Raw genomic sequence first — 24,727 nt, forward strand, 5'->3', positions numbered from 1 at the left:
GAAAGTAAAATGAGAGTTGCCAGGAGCTGGGAGGAAGAGGAATGGGAAGTTATTGTTTAATGGGCGTAGTGTTTCAGGTTTGTAACATCAAAAGAGTTCTAAAGATCTGCTATACAACAATTAGGAATATACTCAATACTACTGAATTGTATATGCTTAGAAATAGTTAAGATGGCAAGTTTTCTGTTACTTTTTTTTAAACTACAATTTAAAGGTTATTTTTTATAAAGTATGGGAAGCTATGTACATAGAACAGGGATATATGGTACTATTGTAGATGTAAAGCACAAATAAAAGGACTAGACATAGGAAAAAAGGTATCAGATTTCTGGTACCAGAGACTGGAGGTGGGGCAGCTGTGGGAGGGGGTACTGTATGAAGGCAGTCAAAAGGTTCAATAGGGATATTACATCCCTAATACTTATAACTAAGTACTAGGGACATAATCTACAACACGACAAATATAACTTAACACTGCTTTATGTTATATATGAAAGTTAAGACTTTTCATCACAAGGAAAATATTTTTCTATTTCTTTAATTTTTAATTTAATTTTTTCTATTTCTTTAATCTATATGAGATGATGAATGCTCACTGAATTTACTGTGCTAATCATTTCATGACGTAAGTCAAATCATTATGCTATATACCTTATACTTATACAGTACCGTATGTCAATTTTATACAATAAAACTCAAAGGAGAAAACTAAAACAAAAAAAAGGAAATAAAAGGACTAGGGAAAGACTGAATCTTCTTTCCTTATGAATCTTCTATTTATCTTCTCCTTTCCCTATGAAGAAGTGAAAGGCAAAGGAGAAAGGCAAAGATAAACCCATCTGAATGCAGAGTTCCAAAGAATAGCAAGGAGAGATAAGAAAGCCTTCCTCAGTGATCAATGCAAAGAAATAGAGGAAAACAATATAATGGGAAGGACTAGAGATCTCTTCAAGAAAATTAGAGATACCAAGGGAACATTTCATGCAAAGATGGGCATAATAAAGGACAGAAAGGGTATGGACCTAACAGAAGCAGAATCCATTAAGAAAAGGTGGCAAGAATATAAAGAAAAACTATACAAAAAAAAGATCTTCATGACCCAGATAACCACAATGGTGTGATCACTCACCTAGAGCAAGACATCCTGGAAAGCGAAGTCAAGTGGGCCTTAGGAGCATCTCTACGAACAAAGCTAGTGGAAGTGATGGAATTCCAGCTGAGCTGTTTCAAGTCCTAAAAGATGATGCTATGAAAGTACTGCACTCAATATGCCAGCAAATCTGAAAAACTCAGCAGTGGTCGCAGGACTGGAAAAGGTCAGTTTTCATTCCAGTCCCTAAGAAAGGCAATGCCAAAAAATGTTCAAACTACCACACAATTGCACTCATTTCATACACTAGCAAAGTAATGCTGAAAATTCTCCAAGCTAGACTTCAACAGTAAATGAACTGAAAACATCCAGATGTTCAAGCTGGTTTTAGAAAAGGCAGAGGAACCAGAGATCAAATTGCCAACATCCACTGGATCATCAAAAAAGCAAGAGAATTCCAGAAGAGCATATACTTCTGCTTGATTGAGTATTCCAAAGCCTTTGACTGTGTGGATCACAATAAACTGTGAAAAATTCTGAAAGAGATGAGAATACCGGACAACATTACCTGCCTCCTGTGAAATCTATATGCAGGTCAAGAAGCAACATTTAGAAATGGACATGGAACAACAGACTGGTTCCAAATTGGCAAAGGAGTACATCAAGGAGATATATTATCACCTTGCTTATTTAACTTACATGCAGAGTACATCATGAGAAATGCTGGGCTGGAAGAACCACAAGCTGGAATCAAGATTGCTGGGAGAAATATCAGTAACTTCAGATATGCAGATGACACCAACCTTATGGCAGAAAGCAGAGGAACTAAAGAGCCTCTTGATGAAGGTGATAGAGGAGAGTGAAAAATCTGGCTTAAAATTCAACATTCAAAAAACTAAGATCATGGCAACTAGTCCTACCACTTCATGGTGAATAAATGGGGAAACAATGGAAACAGTGAGAGACTTTATTTTGGGGGGCTCCAAAATCAGTGCAGATGGTGACTGTAGCCATGAAGTTAAAAGACGTTTGCTCCTTGGAAGAAAAGCTATGACTAACCTAGACAGCATATTAAAAAGCAGAGATGCTACTTTGCTGACAAAGGTCCATATAGTCAAAGCTATGGTTTTTCCAGTAGTCATGTACAGATGTGAGAGTTGGACCATAAAGAAGGCTGAGCACCAAAGAAGTGATGATTTTGAACTGTGGTGCTGGAGAAGACTCTTGAGAGTCCCTTGGATGCAAGGAGATCAAACCAGTCAACCCTGACGGAAATCAATCCTGAATATTCATTAGAAGGACTGATGCTGAAGCTGAAGCACCAATACTTTGGCCACCTGATGCAAAGAGTCAACTCATTAGGAAAGACCTTTATGCTGGGAAAGATTGAAGGCAGGAGGAGAAGAGGACAACAGAGATAGTTGGATGGCATCACTGAATCAATGGACAGGAGTTTGAGCAAGCTCTAGGAGATGGTGAAGGACAGGGAAGCCTGGTACGCTGCAGTCCATGGGGTTGCAAAGAGTTGGACATGACTGCACAACTGAACAACAAACAGCAACAGCAACATGAAGAGCCATAATGGCAAAAATGAATAAAAATGAGAAAATAAATAAAGCGTGGCATAGAGCAGAAAACCATCTTATAAATGAATATCCAGATGTATCTAAACTCTCAAAAGCTACCAAGTGTGAGGATCTAAAATAGAAGAAAAAAGTTTTGTCAGCTTGAAATACTACTTATTAAGGTATAAGTTTTTAACATTATCAAGTCTTTCTAACTGACCCACTGCTTATCAAAGTTAGATTTAACTTGTTATATTCCTAATCAAAACTTATTTTATATTATCAGTAAACCCTATGTGATTTATAAAATATTCTTCATTCTGGGACGGTCTCGGGTTTTAGAAAAAAACATGCACTAGCTGGGTAAAGTTAGAATTATTACTTAACCTCACTATGCCCCACATTTCCCATTTGTTAAATTAGGATAACACCACCCTCACTTGGCTGTGATGGGAATTAAATTACATATGTAAAGAAGCTGATACAGGAAGTACCTTACAGTGCAAACACAAGAGATAACTTTGGGAAATTTGAGATTTTATTTTCAGTTTTAGGTTAATTAATGTTATCAGAAACAAATTTGAATTTATGTTCTTATTAAGCCTTTTTAAAGCATACTAGTCTAGTACCTCAGCCTTCAAGGCAGCACCTTTTTTGGCATGTGAATCCATATGTCAAAAAGACTGAATTAAGACATTAACACAGCAGTTGCACACATAACAGATTTCCCTGGTGGCTCAGATGGTAAAGACTCCACCTGCAATGCAAAAGACCTGGGTTCAATGCCTGGGTTGGGAAGATCCCCTGGAGGAGTGCATGACAACCCACTCCAGTATTCTTGCCTGGAGAACCCTCATGGGCAGAGGAACCTGGTGGGCTACAGTCGCAAAGAGTCAGACACAACTGAGCAATTACTGTGGTGTATGTGTGTGCATATAACAGTGAAAGAGAATTCCAAGGGCAGGACTTAAGAACAGAAAGTAACTCAATTTAGAAATTTCATTCAATGACTGAGGAATTAATATATTTTGAAAATAACTTTAGAAAGGGTAAATGAACTAATACCACTTTTGGATTCCTACATACTTACAATGGGATAATATATGAGAAGGCACAGTAAGCTGTAACAAATCTAGCTATTCTTTGCATTCTGGCATTTTGAAAAACCTGTTACTATCAAACAGAAAACACAAAGTCATTATTTCGTGTTTCCTTTCTACTCCAATTTAATGAACAATTAAAGTACCAATACAAAGGTCAAAAGCATTAAATAGATAGGTGGAAAGTTAAGAGTTTGTTTCTGAAGGAAGCAGGAATGGAAAGATTTATACTTTACCTTAAAGTTGAATTTTCCATTTACTTCCTTTTATCATCACATTTAAGGAAAAGGGGGGAAAAATTCTAAATATTTTAGAAAACTCTTAGTTAAGATTTTTCAAGCAAACCACATACTCTATTAGCTGATTACTTCAACTATCATATGCCACATCTAAAATATAACAGCATATACAGGGTTTACATACCCACATACATATGATTAAAAGGGTAAGTATGTTTCCAAGCCTTGTGGAAAATTACTTATCATTTAGAAAAACAAAATCATCAATGTGAAAAATAAAATTATGGTACATTTGGTTTATACTCAAAGGAAAGAGATCACTATTTCACAAATTATAATAGGAGAACCCGTACATTATATATTTCACATGTTTTTCGTGAAAATTAAACAATTCTAATAATTTTTCTAACTTTAAAAGTTTATACTGGACATATACATATACACACATGTGTATGTATATTTAAATTTTAATTTTGTATAGAGATATTTAGGAAGTATCAAATGCTACCACTGATAAACTTACGAATCAACATGCAGAACCCTCTGGCCACTTCTTGAACATGCAGCCGCAATGATGGATTCAGGCAAACCTATAAAAACATACACCTATATCATTTAGGATGTAGAAAAAATATATATATATAAAGCACAAAAAATGTTCAATTCATACCACTGTTGTATAGAAGAGTTTAACAAAAGAGGCTCATTCTTGTATTCAAAATTATAAAGTTTATATTATATTTGAATGATGCTTCTTGAACATATACTAGTAATACTGAAAATGTTATCATGTGGAAGGGAGATTTTTTAAAACTCAAGTACTTAAATTCTTTTTATCTGCCAATTACCATAAATGAGCAACTGTCAAAATATTGTTCATATAAGCACTTTGTTTCAGAAACTATGTTCACATACTAGCTGATCGGATTCTCCCAAATGCACTGACAGAAAAGGATCTGCATGTACATTTTAGAGATGAAGAAGAAACTGGGGTGCAAACTGGTTACCTGCTGCCCAATGCTTTAAAAAAAAAGCTCTAGAATTGAAATTTTAACATAAATCTAACTTCAAGTCACAATGTCTCTTAGGGGTAATGGCATATATTTTTCAGCTTAAGCAATAGGCTAACTAATTTTAAAAAAGGTCATTTACATGATACATTATTTCACTTCTGCTTAATACAGTAGTTTGATAAGAACATTACTGTTTTGAAATTAAATTAAACCATATCATAAAGTTTGTTATCATAAAGTAAAAGTGAAGTCGCTCAGTCGTGTCCGACTCTTTGCGACCCCATGGACTGCCAGTCTCCTCCGCCCACGGGATTTTCCAGGCAAGAGTACTGGAGTGGGTAGCCATTTCCTTCTCCAGGGATCGAACCTGGGTCTCCCGCACTGCAGGCAGACTCTTTACCATCTGAGCCACCAGGGAAGCCCCTTTGTTACCATAAAGGGAAATATATACTACTACTATTAATACCAATACCAAAAAAATATTTACCAAAGATAATTTTATAATAAAAAATTCAGATGTTCAGCTACATCAGGTAGTTAACACTCTGTTATAAATTCAAGACTCTCCCATAACTTTTCATCGTAAGAGCTACCATTTCAATAGAGACTAAAATATTTTATATCAGCCAGATGAACAAAGCTAGTTTAGTGTAATTCTATAGTGCTGCTACTGACTCTTTCACTACAATGAGATACCATAGTTCTCTTGGATTTTTACCTAGTAGAAAAGAAACAGCATCCTTCTGGCAAGAGTTTAAACAAAACACTAACCATCAAAAATTTCAAGAAAAGAGAATACTTATCTTCTTTATGTAAAAAAGCAACAAGTATATAGAAGCAACTGATGTACTCAATCTCTAGTTAAAACTCACATTAAACAAAAGCTCCATGTGCATTCATGGAAGAACTAGTTTTCCAGTGCTGAGCACTTTGTGGGTATAAAATGTTTGGTTCAAAAAAGAAGTTCTGACCAAATGTACTAGATATAGCCATTAAATATCAACTATTGGAAATAAGCCATTATAAAATTGCAACCTTAACTTAGGATATAATTCAAAGGAAAAAAAGTGAGTTTGTAGTGTAGAAGGAAACAGGAGAAATGAAAAGAAAATTCTAAATAGCTAAGTATGCTTAGTTCTTCATAATGGTAAAAACTGTATTGTTCTAATGTTTTATCTTAACTCTTTATACATAAACATGTATATGTAAACTCTTTATATATAAAAAATAAGTTTTCTTTATAAAGAAATGCAGTCACTATGGTACTTTACAGGTTGCTAAGTGGTTTAGTGGGCTTCCCTGGTGGCTCAGATGAGAAAGAATCTGCCCGCAATGCAGGAGACCTGGGTTCGATCCCTGGGTCAGGAAGATCCCCTGGAAAAGGGAATGGCTACCCACTTGAGTATTCCTGCCTGGAGAATTCCATGGACAGAGGAGCCTGGTGGGCTGCAGTCCATGGGGTCTCAAAGAGTTGGTCATGATTGAGCGACCAACACTGACTGACTAAGTGGCTTAGTTAAAAAGGACAATAGCAAAGAAATATTCAGGAAGCAGAATTAGTATGTTTAAGTGTGTAATAAAGACAGCATTAAAAATATACCACCAAATATCAGTATAGGGCTTTTTGATTCACAATGTATTTTCATATACATCAGCTCATTTATTCTTCATTATAACCCTGGGAGGCAAGCAGTATCATCCATGTGAAAAAAATGGGATGAGAAATGTTAAATTACTTGCCAAAGATCAAGCAATTCAGTAATTTGGCATCACAAATTCAAATTACCATGATACATTCACTCTCTCCAATTTGGACTTGAGACTGAGAATGAGGATGTAAGGGCAGGATGGTAACATAATGAAACGGGCATGGTCCCAGTCAGACAGAGCTAAGTTTGAATTTTAGTTTTGCTGCTTAACTAGCTCTGCGACCTCAGGCCTTTACTTCTTCATCCATCAATGGAAATACCACCATCTACCTTGGAGGATTGTTAATTGTTAGCAGAGGGTATTTGCTCTATAAAGAATACTTACTTTTATTCTCTTCAGAGAGGTATTTTAGAAGCAGTACATTTTCACCTAAATACTATTCCAAACATACACCCACTTTTACCAGACGCCAACTCCAATGGCAAACAGTAATAAAATTACTCTCCTCTATCTGGCTCAAATTAGCTGTTACCTTGGATAGGCAAATAGGCATGTAGTTATTTCCAATGCTGCAATCAACATTGTCAGAAGTCATGTCTCTACTGACAAAGCAAAGCCAAGAACAGATTTCAATATTGAACATGATCTGAATCCAAATCACACAAAACAAAAATGACCACCATTTGTGTTTTCCCTTAATAGTCCCACACAAGTTGGTGAAAGCAATAGACCATTTCAATGTTAAATGGCAAGAGCCTATTATCCTCATGCTTAGAATGATTAAAACAACAGGCTAATAACACAGCTAAAGTTTTCCTGGCCAGGATTTCATACTTCTTCCCACTCATTCAATAAACACCAAGTGCCTTGAACAGAGGAGGCACACAGTGGATTCTCTATAAAAATTTGTTTGAAGAAAGAAAAGGAAGAGATAAGGTAATGGGGAAAGGGAGGGACAGAACAGACTGTGATAGGTAGTGAGAAAAAAAAAAATAAAGGTAATTTCTAGCCTAAAACAACAAGAATTTACATGTAACTCCATGGCTGATTCATGTGAATGTATGACAAAACCCACTGCAATGTTGTGAAGTAATTAGCCTCCAACTAATAAAAATAAATGAAAAAAAAAGAAAAGAAATAAATTTTTTAAAAAAGAATTGAAAAGGTTTAAAATAATAAATGTAATCAAAACCGTTAAAGGAACACAAAGGAAAGAAGCATTCCCTTTGTAAAGGGTAGTCATGGAAAGCTCTGAAGAGCAGGGGACATAAACCAGCTTGGTCTTTCAGATCTATAATCACCCAACTGAAAACTGTAGAAGAAGAAAGTGGAAGGGAATATTCCTGGCAAAGGGTGAAGGAAGAGAGTATCATAAAGTAATGCCCCAAAGAGTAGCTGGAGCCAAACTGTGGCATCTGAACTTGAACCTGTAAGCAATAGGGAGTCTAAGATTTTAGCCGTAAGAACAAGATTAAATCAGCATTTCAGAAAAATATCTCTAGTCACAGCATGAAGGATGAACTTGCATAAAACTAGAGCTTTAGCTTTCACATTTCTTAAATTCCTGTTTTGGAAAAGTTTACATAATTAAACTTTTTGGTCTTACTTACGATTTAGCAAACTACGTAACTGCTTGTTTCGTTTAAATTAATATTTATAAGCTCAATTTTAATAGCTTTTAAACCCTTGACTAATTTCAAAACAATGCTTTTTTTAACACTTGGCACCATAAAAAGTGAACTACTTCTGAATCATTACTCAAATTCACACAACATCCCTGTGAGGCATTTTTATATGGAATATACATAGGCTTACAATGAATTATACAGCCTCTCCCACAAGGGAAAGCGAGACATGAGTTAGAAACAAATACCTTAGATCAGCTTCCCTGGTGGCTCAGCTGGTAAAGAAACGGCTTGCAGTGCAAGAGACCTGAGTTCATTCCCTGGCTTGGGACAATCCCCTGGAGAAGGGAAAGGCTACCCTGGCCTGGAGAAATCCATGAACTGTATAGTCCATAGGGCTGCAAAGGGTCAGACACGACTGAGCGACTTTAACATACACCTTAGATCAGGGTCAAATCACACAGCATTACACTGGAAACACACTGTAAAGACTTTGAGTACAAATATACAAGTACAATGTTTTCAACCACAATATAGGGCTAATAATTATCTCATAGGGGTATAGGGAGGAATAGGGTAAAAATGATATAAAACACCTTACACAGGGTCTCCAAGCATGTTGCTTATATTCAATAAATGTCAGTTTCCTTTCCTTCTCTTCTTATCCCTTCAATAACAAACCTGAAGTTATCTAGTTAGAGTTATTAGGTTGGTACAAAAGTAATTGCAGTTTTACATTGTTGAACTTTCCTGTTTGATACTGGAATACATTCTTAAATAAATGTGGCTATGTTATACATCATCTTAATACACATTTCTCACTTTATTTTTTTGGCTAACGACATTACTTGTTTATTTTGTATTTATTTTACACTACAGAAATGTTAAGACAAAAAGCACATTTGAGCGATTTTTTTATTAAAGTTCAAAATTGGTCATAAAGCAGCAGAGACAATTCGCAACATTAACAAAGCATTTGGCCCAGAAACTGCTAATGAATGTACAATGCAGCGGTGGTTCAAGAAATTTTGCAAAGGAAACAAGAACCTTGAAGATGAGGAGCACGGGAGTCAGCCGTGGGAAGCTGACAACAACCAAGAGCCATCATTGAAGCTGATCCTCTTACAACTACACAAGAAGTTGCCCAAGAAGTCAACGTCAACCATTCTACGGTCGCATGGCATTTGAAGCAAACTGGAAAGGTGAAAAAGCTCGGTAAGTAGGTGCCTCATGAGTTGACCAAAAAATCAAAAAAAATCATTCTGAAGTGTCATCTTCTTTTATTCTACACAACAACGATGAACCTTTTCTTGATTTGATTGTGATGTACAACAAAAAGTGGGTTTTATATGATAACCAGCAATGACCAGCTCAGTGGTTGGACTGAGAAGCTCCAAAGCACTTCCCAAAGCCAAACTTGCACCAAAAAAAGGTCATGGTCACTGTTTGGTGGTCTGCTGCCCATCTGATCCACTACAGCTTTCTGAATCCTGGTGAAACCATTACATCTGAGAAGTATACTAAGCAAATCAATGAGATGCACCAAAACCTGCAATGCCTGTAGCCGGCATTGGTAAACAGAAAGGGCCCAATTCTTCTCCACGACATCACCCAACTGCATGCACCACAACCAATGCTTCACAAGTTAAACAAATTGGGCTAAAAAGTTTTGCCTCATCTGCCATATTCATCTGACCTCTCGCCAACCAACTACTATTTCCTCAAGCATCTCAACAACTTTTTGCAGGGAAAATGCTTCCACAACTGGCAGGAAACAGAAAATGCTTTCCAAGAGTTCGTCAAATCCCTAAGCATAGATTTTTATGCTACAGGAATAAACAAACTTATTTCTTGTTGGCAAAAAATGTGTTGACTGTAATGATTCCTATTTTGATTAATAAAGATGTGTTTGAGCCTAGTTACAATGATTTGAAATTCGTGGTCCAAAACTGCGATTAGTTTTTGTACCAACCTAATATTTGATGGGGGAAAATAAGTCATTTGCTTATTATTAAGTTATCCTTGAATATCTAACAACTTAAAATAGTTTTATTTTTAAATCCAATAACCTTTTCTATATGTATACTATAGGCCTTTCCTAGATTTATGCTATAGAAGTTCATCAAACATGATATCATTTAAACATTTCACAACATTAAATATGATCATTAAATTCATTAGTGAGGCTGTTTCAAATAAATAATCTGCCAAAGGATTATAGGAAAATTTATAAATCTGATGCAAGATCAACAACTTTTACCAGCAAGTTAATTCTGTCAAACACAGTTAAATATTAGGTATTATATTAGCATTTCATAACAACTTGCAACAGGGCAAACTGAGGTTTCTAACATCACTTCCTTCTCAGCTGAGGTTGTTATAAAGTTGGCAACTAGGAAAAATATATTAGAAGTTTATAGAATGTTTTGTGATCATATAACAAATATGTATAGTCCCATCTTCCTATAATTTTCCAAAATACATCTAGATAAAATAGAAATGTTTGACTATCAAACAGGGCTAAGCTAAAATCAGCACCAAAAAGGTACAAAATTAGTATTGTCAAGAATCTTATCTAAAATATTTTATAGGAATGCAGCTATTATTTATTCATTTTTCAAAAACCCTTTAATCCAAATCCTTAATGTTGAACTTCATCCCTTACAACTATAATATTTAGGTTAGTTCCCTATGATCTTTCTTAAAACTGTATCATACCTGGAATTGATTTTTCTTAAAACTATACTTACATAAGATAAACATTAAGTACTTATACCACTCCCAGCATATCAAACAATAAATAATAGATTCCCCTGACAGGACTCTGATGACCTGGCAAAGCCTGAGTGCTTGCAGCCCAAATCATATGAAACTATAAATCACTCTTTATTTTCTAGAACATCTCTAAATGGATTCTTACTTTCTACCTTGGAAGTCACTTCATGTGTTATTTATAACTAGTAAAGACCAGAATGGAAAGAAAATTACACAGAACTAGACTGGTTTCAACTGTATATCTTAGGTTATTTATATATCTCCCAGCAATCTTGAGTCCAGCTTGTGCTTCCTGCATTCTGGCATTTTGCAAGATGTACTCTGCATGTAAGTTAAACAAGCAAGGTGACAACACAAAGCCCTGTAGTACTCTTTTCCCAATTTTGAACCAATCAATTGTTCCATGTCCAGTTCTAACTATCGCTTCTTGACTTGCATACAGATTTCTCAGGTGACAGGTCAGGTGGTCTGGTATTCCCATCTTTTGAAGAATTTTACACAGTTTGTTATGATGCACACAGTCAAAAGCTTTAGCGTAAACAATGAAGTAGAAATAGATGTTTTTCTGGAATTCTCTTGGTTTTTCGATTATCCAACGGATGCTGACAACTTGATCTCTGGTTCCTCTGCCTTTTCTAAATCCAGCTTGAACATCTGGAAGTTCTTGGTTCACCTACTATTGAAGCCTAGCCTGGAGAATTTTCATATTACTTTGCCAGTGTGTGAGATAAGTTCAAACTACCGCCAATTGTGTGGTAGTTTGAATATTCTTTGGCATTGTCTTTCTTTGGCATCGGAATGAAAACTGACCTTTTCCAGTCCTGTGGCCACTGCTGAGTTTTCCAATTTTGCTGGTATATCGAGTGCAGCACTTTCACAGCATCATCTTTCAGGATTTGAAATAGCTCAGCTGGAATTCCATCACCTCCACTAGCTTTATTCATATGAATTTTTAGGAATGTCTAATAAGAGCATTGTGAAGTGAAAGTTGCTCAGTCGTGTCTGACTTTGTGACCCCATGAACTATACAGTCCATGGAATTCTCCAGGTCAGAATACTGGAGTGGGTAGCCTTTCCCTTCTCCAGGGGATCTTCCCAACCCAGCGAGCAAACCCAGGTCTCCTGCATTACAGATGGATTCTTTACCAGCTAAGTCACAAGAAGGAAAAGGGAACGACAGAGGATGAGATGGTTGGATGGTATCATGAACTCAATGGATGTGAGTTTAACCAAGCTCCAGGAGTTGGTGATGGACAGGGAAGCCTGACACGCTGTAGTCCATGGGGTCGCAAACAGTCGGAGACGACTGAGCAACTGAACTGACTGACTGAATAACAGCACTGTTTCAATATTAGGAAAACTAGATTCTTTTTTTCAGGCTTATAGTAAATAGCTGAAAAGTCACTTAGCCTCTCTGGAATTCAGCTTCCTTATAAATATCCTTATAAATAAAATGAAGAACTGGAAGTAAGTGACCTGTAAGGTTTGTTGCAAGTTCTCAGAGGTGAATGTTAGCGACAGATCAACAACTTGGCCTCTGTTCTTATACAAATGGTTTGAACTTAAAAACAGGATTCAGGGAAGATGGCATTAGGAGCAAACTTTCTGAGTCTCCCCCTGAGACCCCCATAAAAATAGACAGTGCAACCAGGATACCAAAACCAAACACCCAGGGACAATATCTACAACAAAGATAGGTGACAAAATATTGTGAGGAACTCCAAAATACAAGTGGGTCATTAGGAACTTTCAATAGCTATAAAATCCACATGGTATAAGAAACTGTACAAGGAAAATGACCAGAAGACAAAGAAATGTGTGACAGCATTGGTGGCCAGAAAACCCCAAAATTGCTATCAGGTACTCACTGGAAGCTTGGGAGGTCATTCTGAGAACAGCAGCAAGTGGGAGAGGACATTACCGACTCCAAGCTGTGGATGAGTACAAAGGAACCCCTGGGAATGCTAGAAAGGTGAGAAAGTGGGGATGGAGTTGGGCCCTATGAACTCAGGAAAATGAAAAACTGTCCTTCTAGGTAAATTCCTGCATGGAAGAGTAACTATTAGGAGTGAGTGAGTGCTCAGTCATGTCCAACTCTTTGCGACCCCACAGACTGTAGCCCACCAGGCTATCTCCATGGAATTTTCCAGGCAAGAATACTGGAGTGGGCTACCATTTCCTTCTCCAGGTGATCTTCCCAACCCAGGATTGAATCTGCATCTCTTGCATTGGCAGGTGAATTCTTTGCCACTGGGCCACCTGGGAAGCCCAGTCCAAAAGAACTGTAGTTATTTTTAAAAAGGTGAGCCCTTATCTTTTAGATACATATTGAAATATTTACAGATGGAACAATATGACATATAGGATTTTCACTAAAATAATCCAGGATTTGACGCTGAAATGAGAAGGTGGACAGTACCAAATGAAAGAGATAGGCCACAAATTGATAAGAGTTGATACTGGGAAACTGGTACATGAGGAGTTTTATTATTCTATTTTTTTATGTTTGAAACTGGCCATAATAAAATGTTTAAAAAATAAAATTAAAAAAAAATAAAATTTAATACCAAATTTAGTGAGATAATGAAAGGCTGGGTCTATGAAATAAAATAATCCCTTGGAAAACAGACATTTAGTATTTTGTTATTTAAACTGAGAAAACTGTATCAACTCAAATCTCTTAATGAAAGTTTTACTAAGTAAAGTAAATATTTGACAAAAACCTATTTCATACCAGGAAATAAAATAAGCAGATTCAACTACAATTAACTTTCACTTGATTTTCTTAATGCTAGTATTTCGGTTTTATCAATTTAAATTTTATCAATTTAAATGACTAAAATCATCTTTCACAGTGAAGGATATCCCAGCTGAGCTCTCTTCAAATTTAATAGCAATATTTAACTTGTGATAAGAAAAATAAAGTCTCTTGTTCAGAACATATTTTACTTAGGCTTCACAGAAGAAAAATGATCTTTAGTGTATTACTTATAAAGCTATGAGACTAAAATAGATAAGAGAGATTGTGCTTATTCCAAGATCAAGCAACAAATAACTTTTCTTCCTTATATGAATCCATTCATGAAATCCATTTTTTAAAAAGTAGAGAGAAAAACCTTATAATCCTTATGAACTAAATTTTGAAAGAGTCTATGAATTTGTTACTATATATCATTCCTTGAGGTAAACCACTTCAAATTAAGTTTTAAACTTAGTCTTATTATGTATTTAAGAGAAAACTGGCTACATTTCATTGAGAAAACATTGAGGATAATACTTTATACTATTTATTAAAAACCTGAACAGTGATTATACTGAGTTTACTAAAATAAAACATAAAATCTTATCTAATGAAAATAACAATTTTATTACATTAAGAATTTCTAAAACACTGTAACAAGAGGGATAAACCAAAATCAATGTAAAAGGTTTGTGAGTCATTTGTCAATGATCTTGCACTTGTAAATACACATTAAAAACATCTAAAAATCAGCATGACTTTTCTCTCTTACACTGCAAATATGACACAATGCTAAGGAAAATATTTTACTCATCCATAACCCAACCCCTAACAATTTTTTTTCATTTTTCCTTTACTTACTATTCTTTGTCCACAGGTATACATTAGGCAGTAAAGGACGGGAAAACAGACAACAGGGCTTAAGTACTGTACCCAAAGTCACATACCCAGTAAATGGCAAAGTTAATATTGGAACCTATCTAGTCTGGCCCCAGAGTCTATGTTCTTAAGTACTATCCTGCCTCAGGACATCTAAATCTCTTTGTCCATCTCCATTAGGTAATCTTACAATTAATTCAGTTTCCCAAATGACTTGAATCTTGGAAATAGGTACTTATTGGTAGATACCAATAATGCTATAAAGGGCTTCCCAGGTGTCGCTAGTGGTAAAGAACCAACCAGAAAATGCAGGAGACAATAAAATGGCAGGTTCAATCCCTGGGTCAGGAAGATCCCCTGGAGAAGGTCATGACAACCCACTCCAGTATTCTTGCCTGGAGAATCCCATGGAGAGAGGAGCCTGGCGAGCTATGGTCCCTGTGTTCACAAAGAGTCAGATGCAACTGAAGCGACTTAGCACAGCACAATAATGCTATAAAGGTATGTTCCTTTTTGTAAACTAAGAAATTGCCATTCAGTGGTAGCTATTAAATGTAGAAGGAATCAAAGACCTAAACAAAAACATCATTTTGCAAGTATTAATAAAAATACTCATATAAGGACTACCAATCAATTTTAAAACAATGCTGTGAATACCTGGTATCAAACCATGTTTTTTGCATAGTGCCAGAAGCAACATACAGATTATTTTCAATACACAAGGGAAAAACACATCCATACAATGGAGGCATCATATTGTCATCATCCTAATCCCGGGTCAATCTTAGCAACATTCACAGTGGATCAACCAGATATTTTGTGTCTTCTGATATGATTCACCATGATATCTATATCACCAAAGATGTCCTAGCCAAAAATGTTAACCTTGAATCCACCAAGCCTTTAAATATGTATTTCAGTTTATAGGAAAGACAGTCTAGAGGAACAAGGTAAATGATACTATGAGCAAGAAAGCAGCCAAATTTAAAAGGAAAGGATCACAGGCCTAGTCTCTCTTTGACATCTCAGTCATCACTTAAAAAAAAATAAAAACTAAGCCAGAATAAAACAGATTTACAGGACACATCAACCAGAAGCAATACATAATAATGAATTGGACACAAGTTTGTATATACCAGCTGTAAAGGGTATTTTGGAGTGGGAAAATGTGGAAAGTTGAAGGAGTCTTTGGGCCTAGAAAAGAAAACAACAGTCTCAAAGGCCCTTGCTGAATCATCTAACTTCAGAGAAAACAAAATTGAACTTCAGGTCCTGCCCTGATGCTCCAGACCAGTTGTATCTATCTGGGACTTATCACCCCCTCTGCAGGAACCTTCCACTCCCTACATCTGCCAGAGACGTTATCACCCCCTGCCCAACTACAAATGCCATATCAACTAAAGAATACCCAAAAAAAGCCTGATTAATGTTTCCCTCACTGCTTCCACAAATCTCCCTTTAAATATGAAGCCTCCCTGATCCCTCTTGCGCTCAGCCTGTTCATTAGGCAGACTGTCGCCCTCCTTGCCTGAATAAAGGTAACCTACTTCCATTGAGGAAGTCTCTCAATCTTTTCTGCCTGGGCCTGAACTATACCTTACAAAAGTTAAATACAGTGTGTGTGCTAGATAAGATAAAACTACTGGAATGAAAAGAAAGGTGAGAATTACGTACTGAAAAAGTTGCAGAAAAACACGTACTTAATGATCTTATTGTGTCGTGAATGTGTGAGTGTGTTTACGACTTTATATATTTCCTAAGGGAGACAGGGGCTTGAAAAGCTGAAAACTGAAGGGCAAATAAATACAATTATTTTGGTGAATATGCATGACCGACTGAAGTTGAAGATTTGCAATCCTAGAATACTACGAAATACTAATAGCTGTGGGGAGGGGAGGGGGAGTTACCACTAAATGCATCTGTACAGATGAATCTCACAAGCATAACATTTATCAAGGAAAGCATGTCACGGAAAGAATACACAGAATTTTTGACAAGTATCAAAAACAGAAAAAACTAACAACATGTGGTTTGGGGATATACACATGTAGTAAAAAACACTTAAAAAAAAAAACAAGAGAACAATTAAAGCACTTTATCATAATGGTTATGGCATGGGAAAGGAAGGGAAGATGGACAGTGATACATATACATACAGGGAGCTCCCAAGGTTCTGGTAATGCTCTTTTTCTTCAGCTGGGTCATACATACATGTCACTCACTTTGCTATTGTTCGTTGAAAGAAAGAAATTATATATAGATATATAGATATATAGATATCACACACACACATATATATACATATTTCATTTGTATGTATGATATCTTGTAATAAAAAACATCCTGAGCAGTATTATAAAACTGCCTGCTCCATCCACCCACCAGACTCCTTTGAGACATTGGGACTCTCCAATATACAACATTATATTATTTATAAATTTTACTATGATAAGCAGCTTTAAAATAGATGCTGTCACCCTTGTAGCTTTTTACCTCCATTGAGTGATTTTCTCACAATAAATTCTCAGATCTGGAGTTACTGAGTCTAATAGAATAAACATATGTACAATTCTTAGGACAAATCATTGTATTACTTTGCGAAAGCATTGTCCCAATTTATAATATCATCAGCATTTCAACTGAATACAACTTTATCAACAATTAGTTGATGTTAATGTTTTTAAAACATTAAATTTGTAAAAACTTTTTGTGTTTTTGTGTGTTTCTAATGTTTTTAACTATTAGATTATTTTGCACTTGACTACCGATCAGGAAAAATATTTTCCCCACAGTCTGTCAACTATCTGTATCTCCTTGTGTCTGTTTACATTTTCTGCCCATCTCACCTGTAGAGATCTTGATGTTTTTCATACAAATTTGAAGGTATTATTTGTATGTAATTAGTCCTTTGCTATGAATTACAAATATTCCTACTCTGTTTTCCTTTTTCTTTTAGTTTGCTATTTTTCAGAGTAGATGCTATAATTTTTCATATATTCTAACATTTCCTTTTGTTTTTTGAGATTTCAAAGAGGAAAAGTTATCATTTCTCTACAGATCAGATGATTCATCTATTCCCACTTAACAGTTCCAACTATACTCAAAGAGACACTCAGATTACTGGCAGAAAGGTCAAAAATTGTTCCTATAATGAAAAAATAAAGGCAATATTCAATTAGTGGAGTAAAAATAGATCAATGGTGTTAGAATAACAAGTTAATGATTTAGGAGGAAAAACCCTCATATTCTAGAATAAAGTAAATCTCAGGTGTATTAAAATTTAAATGTAAGATATAAAATATTAAAAAGAATCAGAGTCAATATTTACTTAATCTTTGAGAGGAAGGCTTTCTATGCAAACCTCCAAAGGCAGGAACCATAAAAGAAAAAAAAATTGATAGATACATAAAAATTATCAAGTTTCACACATGAAAAACTGCCATGAAAATAGAAGGCAAATTTATAAAATATCTAACAAAGAATTAAAGTTTTTAACATATAAAGAATTATTACATATTGAAAAGAAAAAAAAAATCACACAATAGGAACATGGGTAAAAGCAATGAATAAAAGAAACATAATTGACCAACATATCTATTAAATAATCTCACTTATAATCTGAAAATGTAAATTCAGACAAGGAAATATTTTCTGGCTATGATGTTAACATTCATAGAAAATATTGAAAGACTATGCGAAAGTAAGCATTCTCATACTCTGCTAGTGATACTAGATTAGCAAACTTTCCTTAAGGTAATTCATCAATACAAATCAAAATCTTTACATAACCACCCTCTAAAATTCAATTTAACATTTACAGTTCTAGGTATTTATCCTAAGGAAGTAACTAAATACATACAAAACGTTTAGGTACAGCATGTTCATCATAGTATCACTTCATGAAAGCAAAAAACTGAAAACTTTAAATGTCCAAAAAAAGTTGATAATTTAAATAAATGACAGGACATCTATAGAAATACTAGTGTATTTACTAATCATCTACTAAAAATGACATTTAATAAGCTTGTGGAAGTGACATAATCATAGAAACGAAGAACAGATAAAGCATTGCCAGGATTTAGAGACGTAGGAAGGATGGAAGTGTTTGTGGCTATAAAAAGATATCATGAGAGACTATGATGAAACTGTTTTGTATCTGGATTTGACAACAATCTACACATGTGATAAAATTACACAGAACTGAATACACACACAAGTATATGTAAGACTGGTGACATCTGAATAAGGTCATTGCATAAGGTCAATTATCTGGTTGTATTACATGTATTTATGCAAGATGCTACTTACCACTTGGGAATGCTGGATGAAATATATACATGATCTTTCTATATTATTTCTTACAACTGCATATGAATCTAAAATTATCTCCAAATAAGAAGTTATTTTTTTAAGACACTGAGGATGAAGATTTGGTTATTATGAAATGATATTCATAATGCTGTGAACTGAAAAACAGAATAGCATACACACATCTATACACACAAAGTGAGAAAAGGTCTGGAAATATAGACATAAAAGTGTTAGTTATTATTATTATTTGTTAATGACAGGGCCCTTGGAGGGAAAAGATATTATCACATCCACTCTGTCAATTATTAACAGGATGAGTCCATTGTAAGTGCTGACAACTGTTGACAATTATAGGAACCAAAAGAACCAACCAACCAAAAAAAAAAAAAAAAAAGCTTCATGAACAGAACAATGAGTCCCATACTTGATCTTGAAAACTTAATTTACAAGTGCATAAAACTAAAAAAAAAATTTTTAAATGACAAAATGGCAAACCCTTGCACACACACAAATAACCTATAGGGCATTTCTAACAATGATTTTATTTCTGTGGAAAATTATGTATCTTGTAATCAGTGAATAATTCCTAGGGAAACAGATTTTCAAGTGGAAATATGACTGTATTCTCTGACCCCACTTCTTGCCATTACTTCAGTGGCTGATTCTGTTTTTTCAGTTTTAAGGGATAAACACAACCAGGTCACTTGGTTCACCTTCATCAAAAGGTTTGCAAGATGGCAACAGACGTCATGATGCTGTCAATAATGAGTTAACATCACAAGGCTTCTCTGGCATCAGGACTTTAATGCCAACAAAAGTAACACCCCAAAATGAAGCAACTGCCAACCACTAAAGTAAAACGCAATAATCTAACCTTGACAATATATTTTTTCACATGGAAAAATACAACCAGTTCAATCTAACAACACCTAGCCAGAACAACTTCAGTCTTAACAGTCTGACCTCAGTCAAACTTAACTAAGTCTTAGGTTCCACATTTGTAAAATGGAGATAACAATAAGCATCTAGCAACAGACAAGGTTACTGTGAGAATCAGATGAGATAACGTACTTTACAGGCTTAATATAGTACTCAGCATATAACAAATGCTAGAAATAATTTCATATATTTGTTTAACAGTGTGTTGTATATACTAAATTTAATTTTCCGTCATCTATTTAGCTTAGATAGCTCATGCCAAACATAGAAAACTAAGGATTAGAACACAACTCAGCATCTTCCTAATGTGCCTGGTATCTGTATGTAAAATGGTATATCCCTACACGTTATTTTGTGCAAGCTTTTCCATCACAATTATTTTAAATGCATATATCGAAAAGCAGTTTAATAAATATCCAAATTCAGATCACAGATACATGACCCAAAATAGTTCAAAGCAATACAAAATGACTAAAATTGCCATTAACCAAAAGCCACCGTAACTCAACATGAACACTGGGCTGGACAAAAAAGTAGGAACACTACTCAGGAGAAAAAGCAGATACTGGTACTTTTATAAATGTGATATAAATTAAATCAGTCAAACGGTATGACATTATTCACTTAAACTCTTGGTAAAAATCCAATATAAGATCAAACACTCAAGTGAAGCACCACATGGGCAAAGCTGCCCCTGGTCTCTTCACCTGTCTATTTTCAAACTAGTTTTTAAATAGTCTCATTATGAATAACACAATAGCTCTCATAATCATACTTGGAGAAGTCACTATCTGTGATAAATTCTCATCTTTTATACTGCCTTTTAATAAGATTATCAGAAAAGCAAAAATGACAATAAATCAATCTTTCAAAAGTATCCCTATTTTGTTTGTCACAACTAAATATCCCCCAAATGTTTCCAATCTCTCTAGCATTTACGCATAATATATGTGTACATATATATATAGTTTGTAATATACATATGAATATAAACTGAGAAGTGTTAGTGATTTTTAAGCTGTTCTAGGTTTTAAACCATTTACATAGACCATTTTAAACCATTTACATAGTTACAAAGCCTAACTTTTCAGTTAGAAGATTGCACTGAAACTTAACAGGGTTGAATAACAGGTCAATTATATGGAAATATAATTGTTTCTGTGCATTGGAATTTTATGTTAAACATGAGAATGTGATGGCGAGCAGCCGTATTTGATTTTAATTGCTGTAGCCTGAGTTACCCAAAACATCATGAGAACACTGGAGAAAACGAGAAAATGACATGAGGCATGGGAGATGAAAACAATGCTGTAGAGAAAACTCTGGTTGCAGATGCAGTTCTCTCTGAGGGACTGGTGCAAACTTATGATTTACAGAGAAGAGTAAGCCTCTCCCAAAGAATATTCTCCACAGTTATATAATTCCCTTTACTTTTCTAGGTATTGACAACAGAAAAGACATACTTCTCCATCAATAAATGGCTGAAGAATTGCAAAGCATTTTTCAAACAGCAAAACCTGTATGCTTTCTTTAGTTCCTTCAGCATTTTACACTGACAAGAGTTTCATACTATGCCTCAAACAAGATAAACCTGTTCAAAACCATCAGGCAAAACAAATAACGCAAGCTGATTAACAAAACAGAGAAAGGAAAATGAAAGAAAATCATCAGTTAAGAAGTCTGATAGAAATAGTGGTAATAGACACACAAAGGTCTTTCCCACCAAACAGCCAATGAGAAAGACAATGACTCAGACACCTGAATCTTTCCACTGCTCTCCATGGAAACCATGAGCCTTTCCTAGGAAGCCTTCACTCCTTGACAGCAGTGGTGATAAAAGCCTCTCAATACAACATTATGAGCTATAAATGTCAACTATGTTTTCTGAACACCTACTAAGCATTTTAAATAATTATTCCACTGAATCCTCAACACAGCTGTCTGAGGTTTACTCTCTTTTAGAGCTAAGAAACTTAAGACATTAAAGAACATGTGTAAGGTGGCACAAGAGTCATAACTGATTCAAACACAGTCTGTCCAATTTCAGAGCCACACTGTCAATCACTAAACCAGGTTATCCCACCTCTGAGATCTAACGCCTGATGATCTGAGGTGGAGCTGATGTAATAATAATGGAAATAAAGTGCACAATAAATGTAATGCACTTGTATCATCCCCAAACCATCCTGTCCCCCATCCATGGAAAAAATGTTTACCACAAAATCAGTCCCTGGTGCCAAAAAGATCAGGGACTGCTGCATTACATGATGCTCTCAAATGAGCTACATACATGTCAAAGTAAATAGAACATATGGATGGTATAGCATTTATAAAACAAAAGGACTTTTAAAATACTACTTTCATTCCTACCATGTTATTCAGTTAATCAATATTCTCTAAACTTTAAAACTTTTTGCCCTTAGCCAATCCCCTTAAATATATACGAATATATGTATGTGGGTGTGCTTCAGTGATACACACATGAAATATGTTCCATAAAACTATACTCATCCTTATTACATATAATATATTCTAATACATATTCTATTCTACCTGTTTTTTTAAATGCTGGAATTGATTCCATGACCCACAAATAGGTGGCATCTTGCAAATTAAAAAAAAACAAAACTCTGCTCTAGACCACAGGTTCATGGATTTTTGGAAATACAGGCAAAAAAAAGCATAGACATCCTCTAATGTTTGAACCACATACAGGCATCCCAGGAAAGGACTAAATAATACACATATATGAGACATCACTTGGCAGGAAGTCTGGCATAAGCAGGTATTTAGTAAAAATCAGTTTCAACTATAACCCTGACAACATTACTGCCCCCCAATGTTTCAAGAAGCAATAGTTAGAACCAGACAGGAAACAATGGACTGGTTCAAAACTGGGAAAGAGGTACATCAAGGCTGTACATTGTCACCCTGTTTATTTAACTTATATGCAGAGTACATCATGCAAAATGCCAGGCTGGATGAAGCACAAGCTGGAATCAAGACTGCCGGGAGAAATATCAATAACATCTAATATGCATGTGACACCACCCTTATGGCAAAAAGGGAAGAGGAACTAAAGAGCCTCTCTGATAAAGGTGAAAGAGGAGAGTGAAAAAGGTGGCTTAAAACTCAACGTTCAAAAAACTGAGATCATGGCACCTGGTCCCATCACTTCATGGCAAATAGATGGGGAAACAATGGAAACAGTGACAGACTTTATTTTCTTGGCCTCAAAAATCACTGTGGATGGTGACTGCAGCCATGAAATTATAAGACCCTTGCTCCCTGGGAGAAAAGCTATGACAAACCTAGACAGCATATTAAAAAGCAGAGACATTACTTTTCCGACAAAGGTCCATCTAATCAAAGTTATGTTTTTTCCACTAGTCATGTATGGATGTGAGAGTTGGACCATGAAGAAGGCTGAGCACCGAAGAACAGATGCTTTTGAACTGTGGTGTTGGAGAAGACTCTTGAGAGTCCCTTGGACTGCAAGGAGATCAAACCTGCCAATCTAAAGGAAATCAATCCTGGATATTCATTGGAAGGACATGCTGAAGCTGAAGCTCCAATACTTTGGCCACCTGATGAGAAGAACTGACTCATTAGAAAAGACCTTGATGCTGGGAAAAATTGAAGGCGGAAGGAGAAGGGGACAACAGAGGATGAGATGGTTGGATGGCAGCACCGACTCGATGGACATGAGTTTGAGCAAGCTCCGGGAGTTGGTGATAGATAGGGAAGCCTGGTGTGCTGTAGTCCATGGGATCACAAAGAGTCAGACACTACTGAGTGACTGAACTGAACTGAACATCAAGAAATTCAGCTGTGCTACCTACATGATCTTTCCTGATGAAAGCAGTTTATCATTTCCAAGAAAATGATTATTTATAAACTGCTTTGATAGAAAAAATTCTGAAAACACTGACTTGACTTCAAATGAGGACTATATAAAATTTAGTCTTTTCTCAAGGACCCAGTGTCATAATTATGCACATACAATGGTAAATTTTAGAGTTGGGAGATGCCTATCTTAGAGGTCACCTAATTCAAGTCTCTCACTTTACAGATGAACAAATTGATGTTCCAAGATGTTATGCAACTTGCCAAAGTCACCTAGAAGGAAGTTTAAGTGATTCCCTTTATGCCAGGATGCTACAATGACTGATTCTGGACTATGCTGAGCATGATACAGCAAGGCAGTCAGGATTTAAGAGCAATATCCCTGTAATTTCTCCCATATTTGTTATTTTTATCACATTTCTTTCCCCATAATCTTTAGCAATAAAATTCTTAAATGAAAAGGATCCATGTGTTTATCCTCTGCAGGAAAAATGTTTAAGCTAGTCTACTCCACCGTTTATTTAGGGGAAGAACTCCAAAATATAATATGTGTGATGTACTTTAGAAAAGAAACGGATGCTGAATGAATCTCTCCGTGGGTTTCAGAAAGCAAGAAGGATGCAACAAAAAGCCCTCATTGGCTTAGAACAGCTCTGAGCATGTGACTGTCAGGAACTCCAAACAGTTCCTCAGAATAGGTAACACAGTAAACGTCACAAGAGCAGGGACTATGTTCTCAGTAATTCTGGGCTGAATATTCTAAAAAATATGTAGTCTGTCACTATGCCAAACGGTCCCAGATCATTGTGTTGCCTGATGTAGGTTTGCATTTTAGGTGTTTGTCTCTCCCCTTTCACATTAGGATATAAACTGTCACTTAGGTCTAATGACACCCTCCAAACACAGCTTTTGCAGAAGTTGTTAACATTTCCTGCGTCTTCTCTAGAGGAAGAAA

The 24,727-nt window shown here is 35.6% G+C and overlaps 1 protein-coding gene across 2 annotated transcripts in view; it reads right to left on the reverse strand.

Moving 5' to 3' along the window:
* The window catches only part of CHM (CHM Rab escort protein), a 225,664-nt gene that overhangs the window by 197,244 nt on the left and 3,693 nt on the right, over nucleotides 1–24,727 (reverse strand). For both annotated transcript variants that reach the window (XM_020889377.2, XM_070461954.1), the window contains exon 2: nucleotides 4,518–4,584. In XM_020889377.2, the coding sequence (XP_020745036.2) occupies nucleotides 4,518–4,584 (67 nt within the window). The remainder of the gene's footprint in view (nucleotides 1–4,517; nucleotides 4,585–24,727) is intronic.

This window comes from Odocoileus virginianus, chromosome X (assembly GCF_023699985.2).
Source record: "Odocoileus virginianus isolate 20LAN1187 ecotype Illinois chromosome X, Ovbor_1.2, whole genome shotgun sequence".
Classification (NCBI taxonomy): Eukaryota; Metazoa; Chordata; class Mammalia; order Artiodactyla; family Cervidae; genus Odocoileus; species Odocoileus virginianus.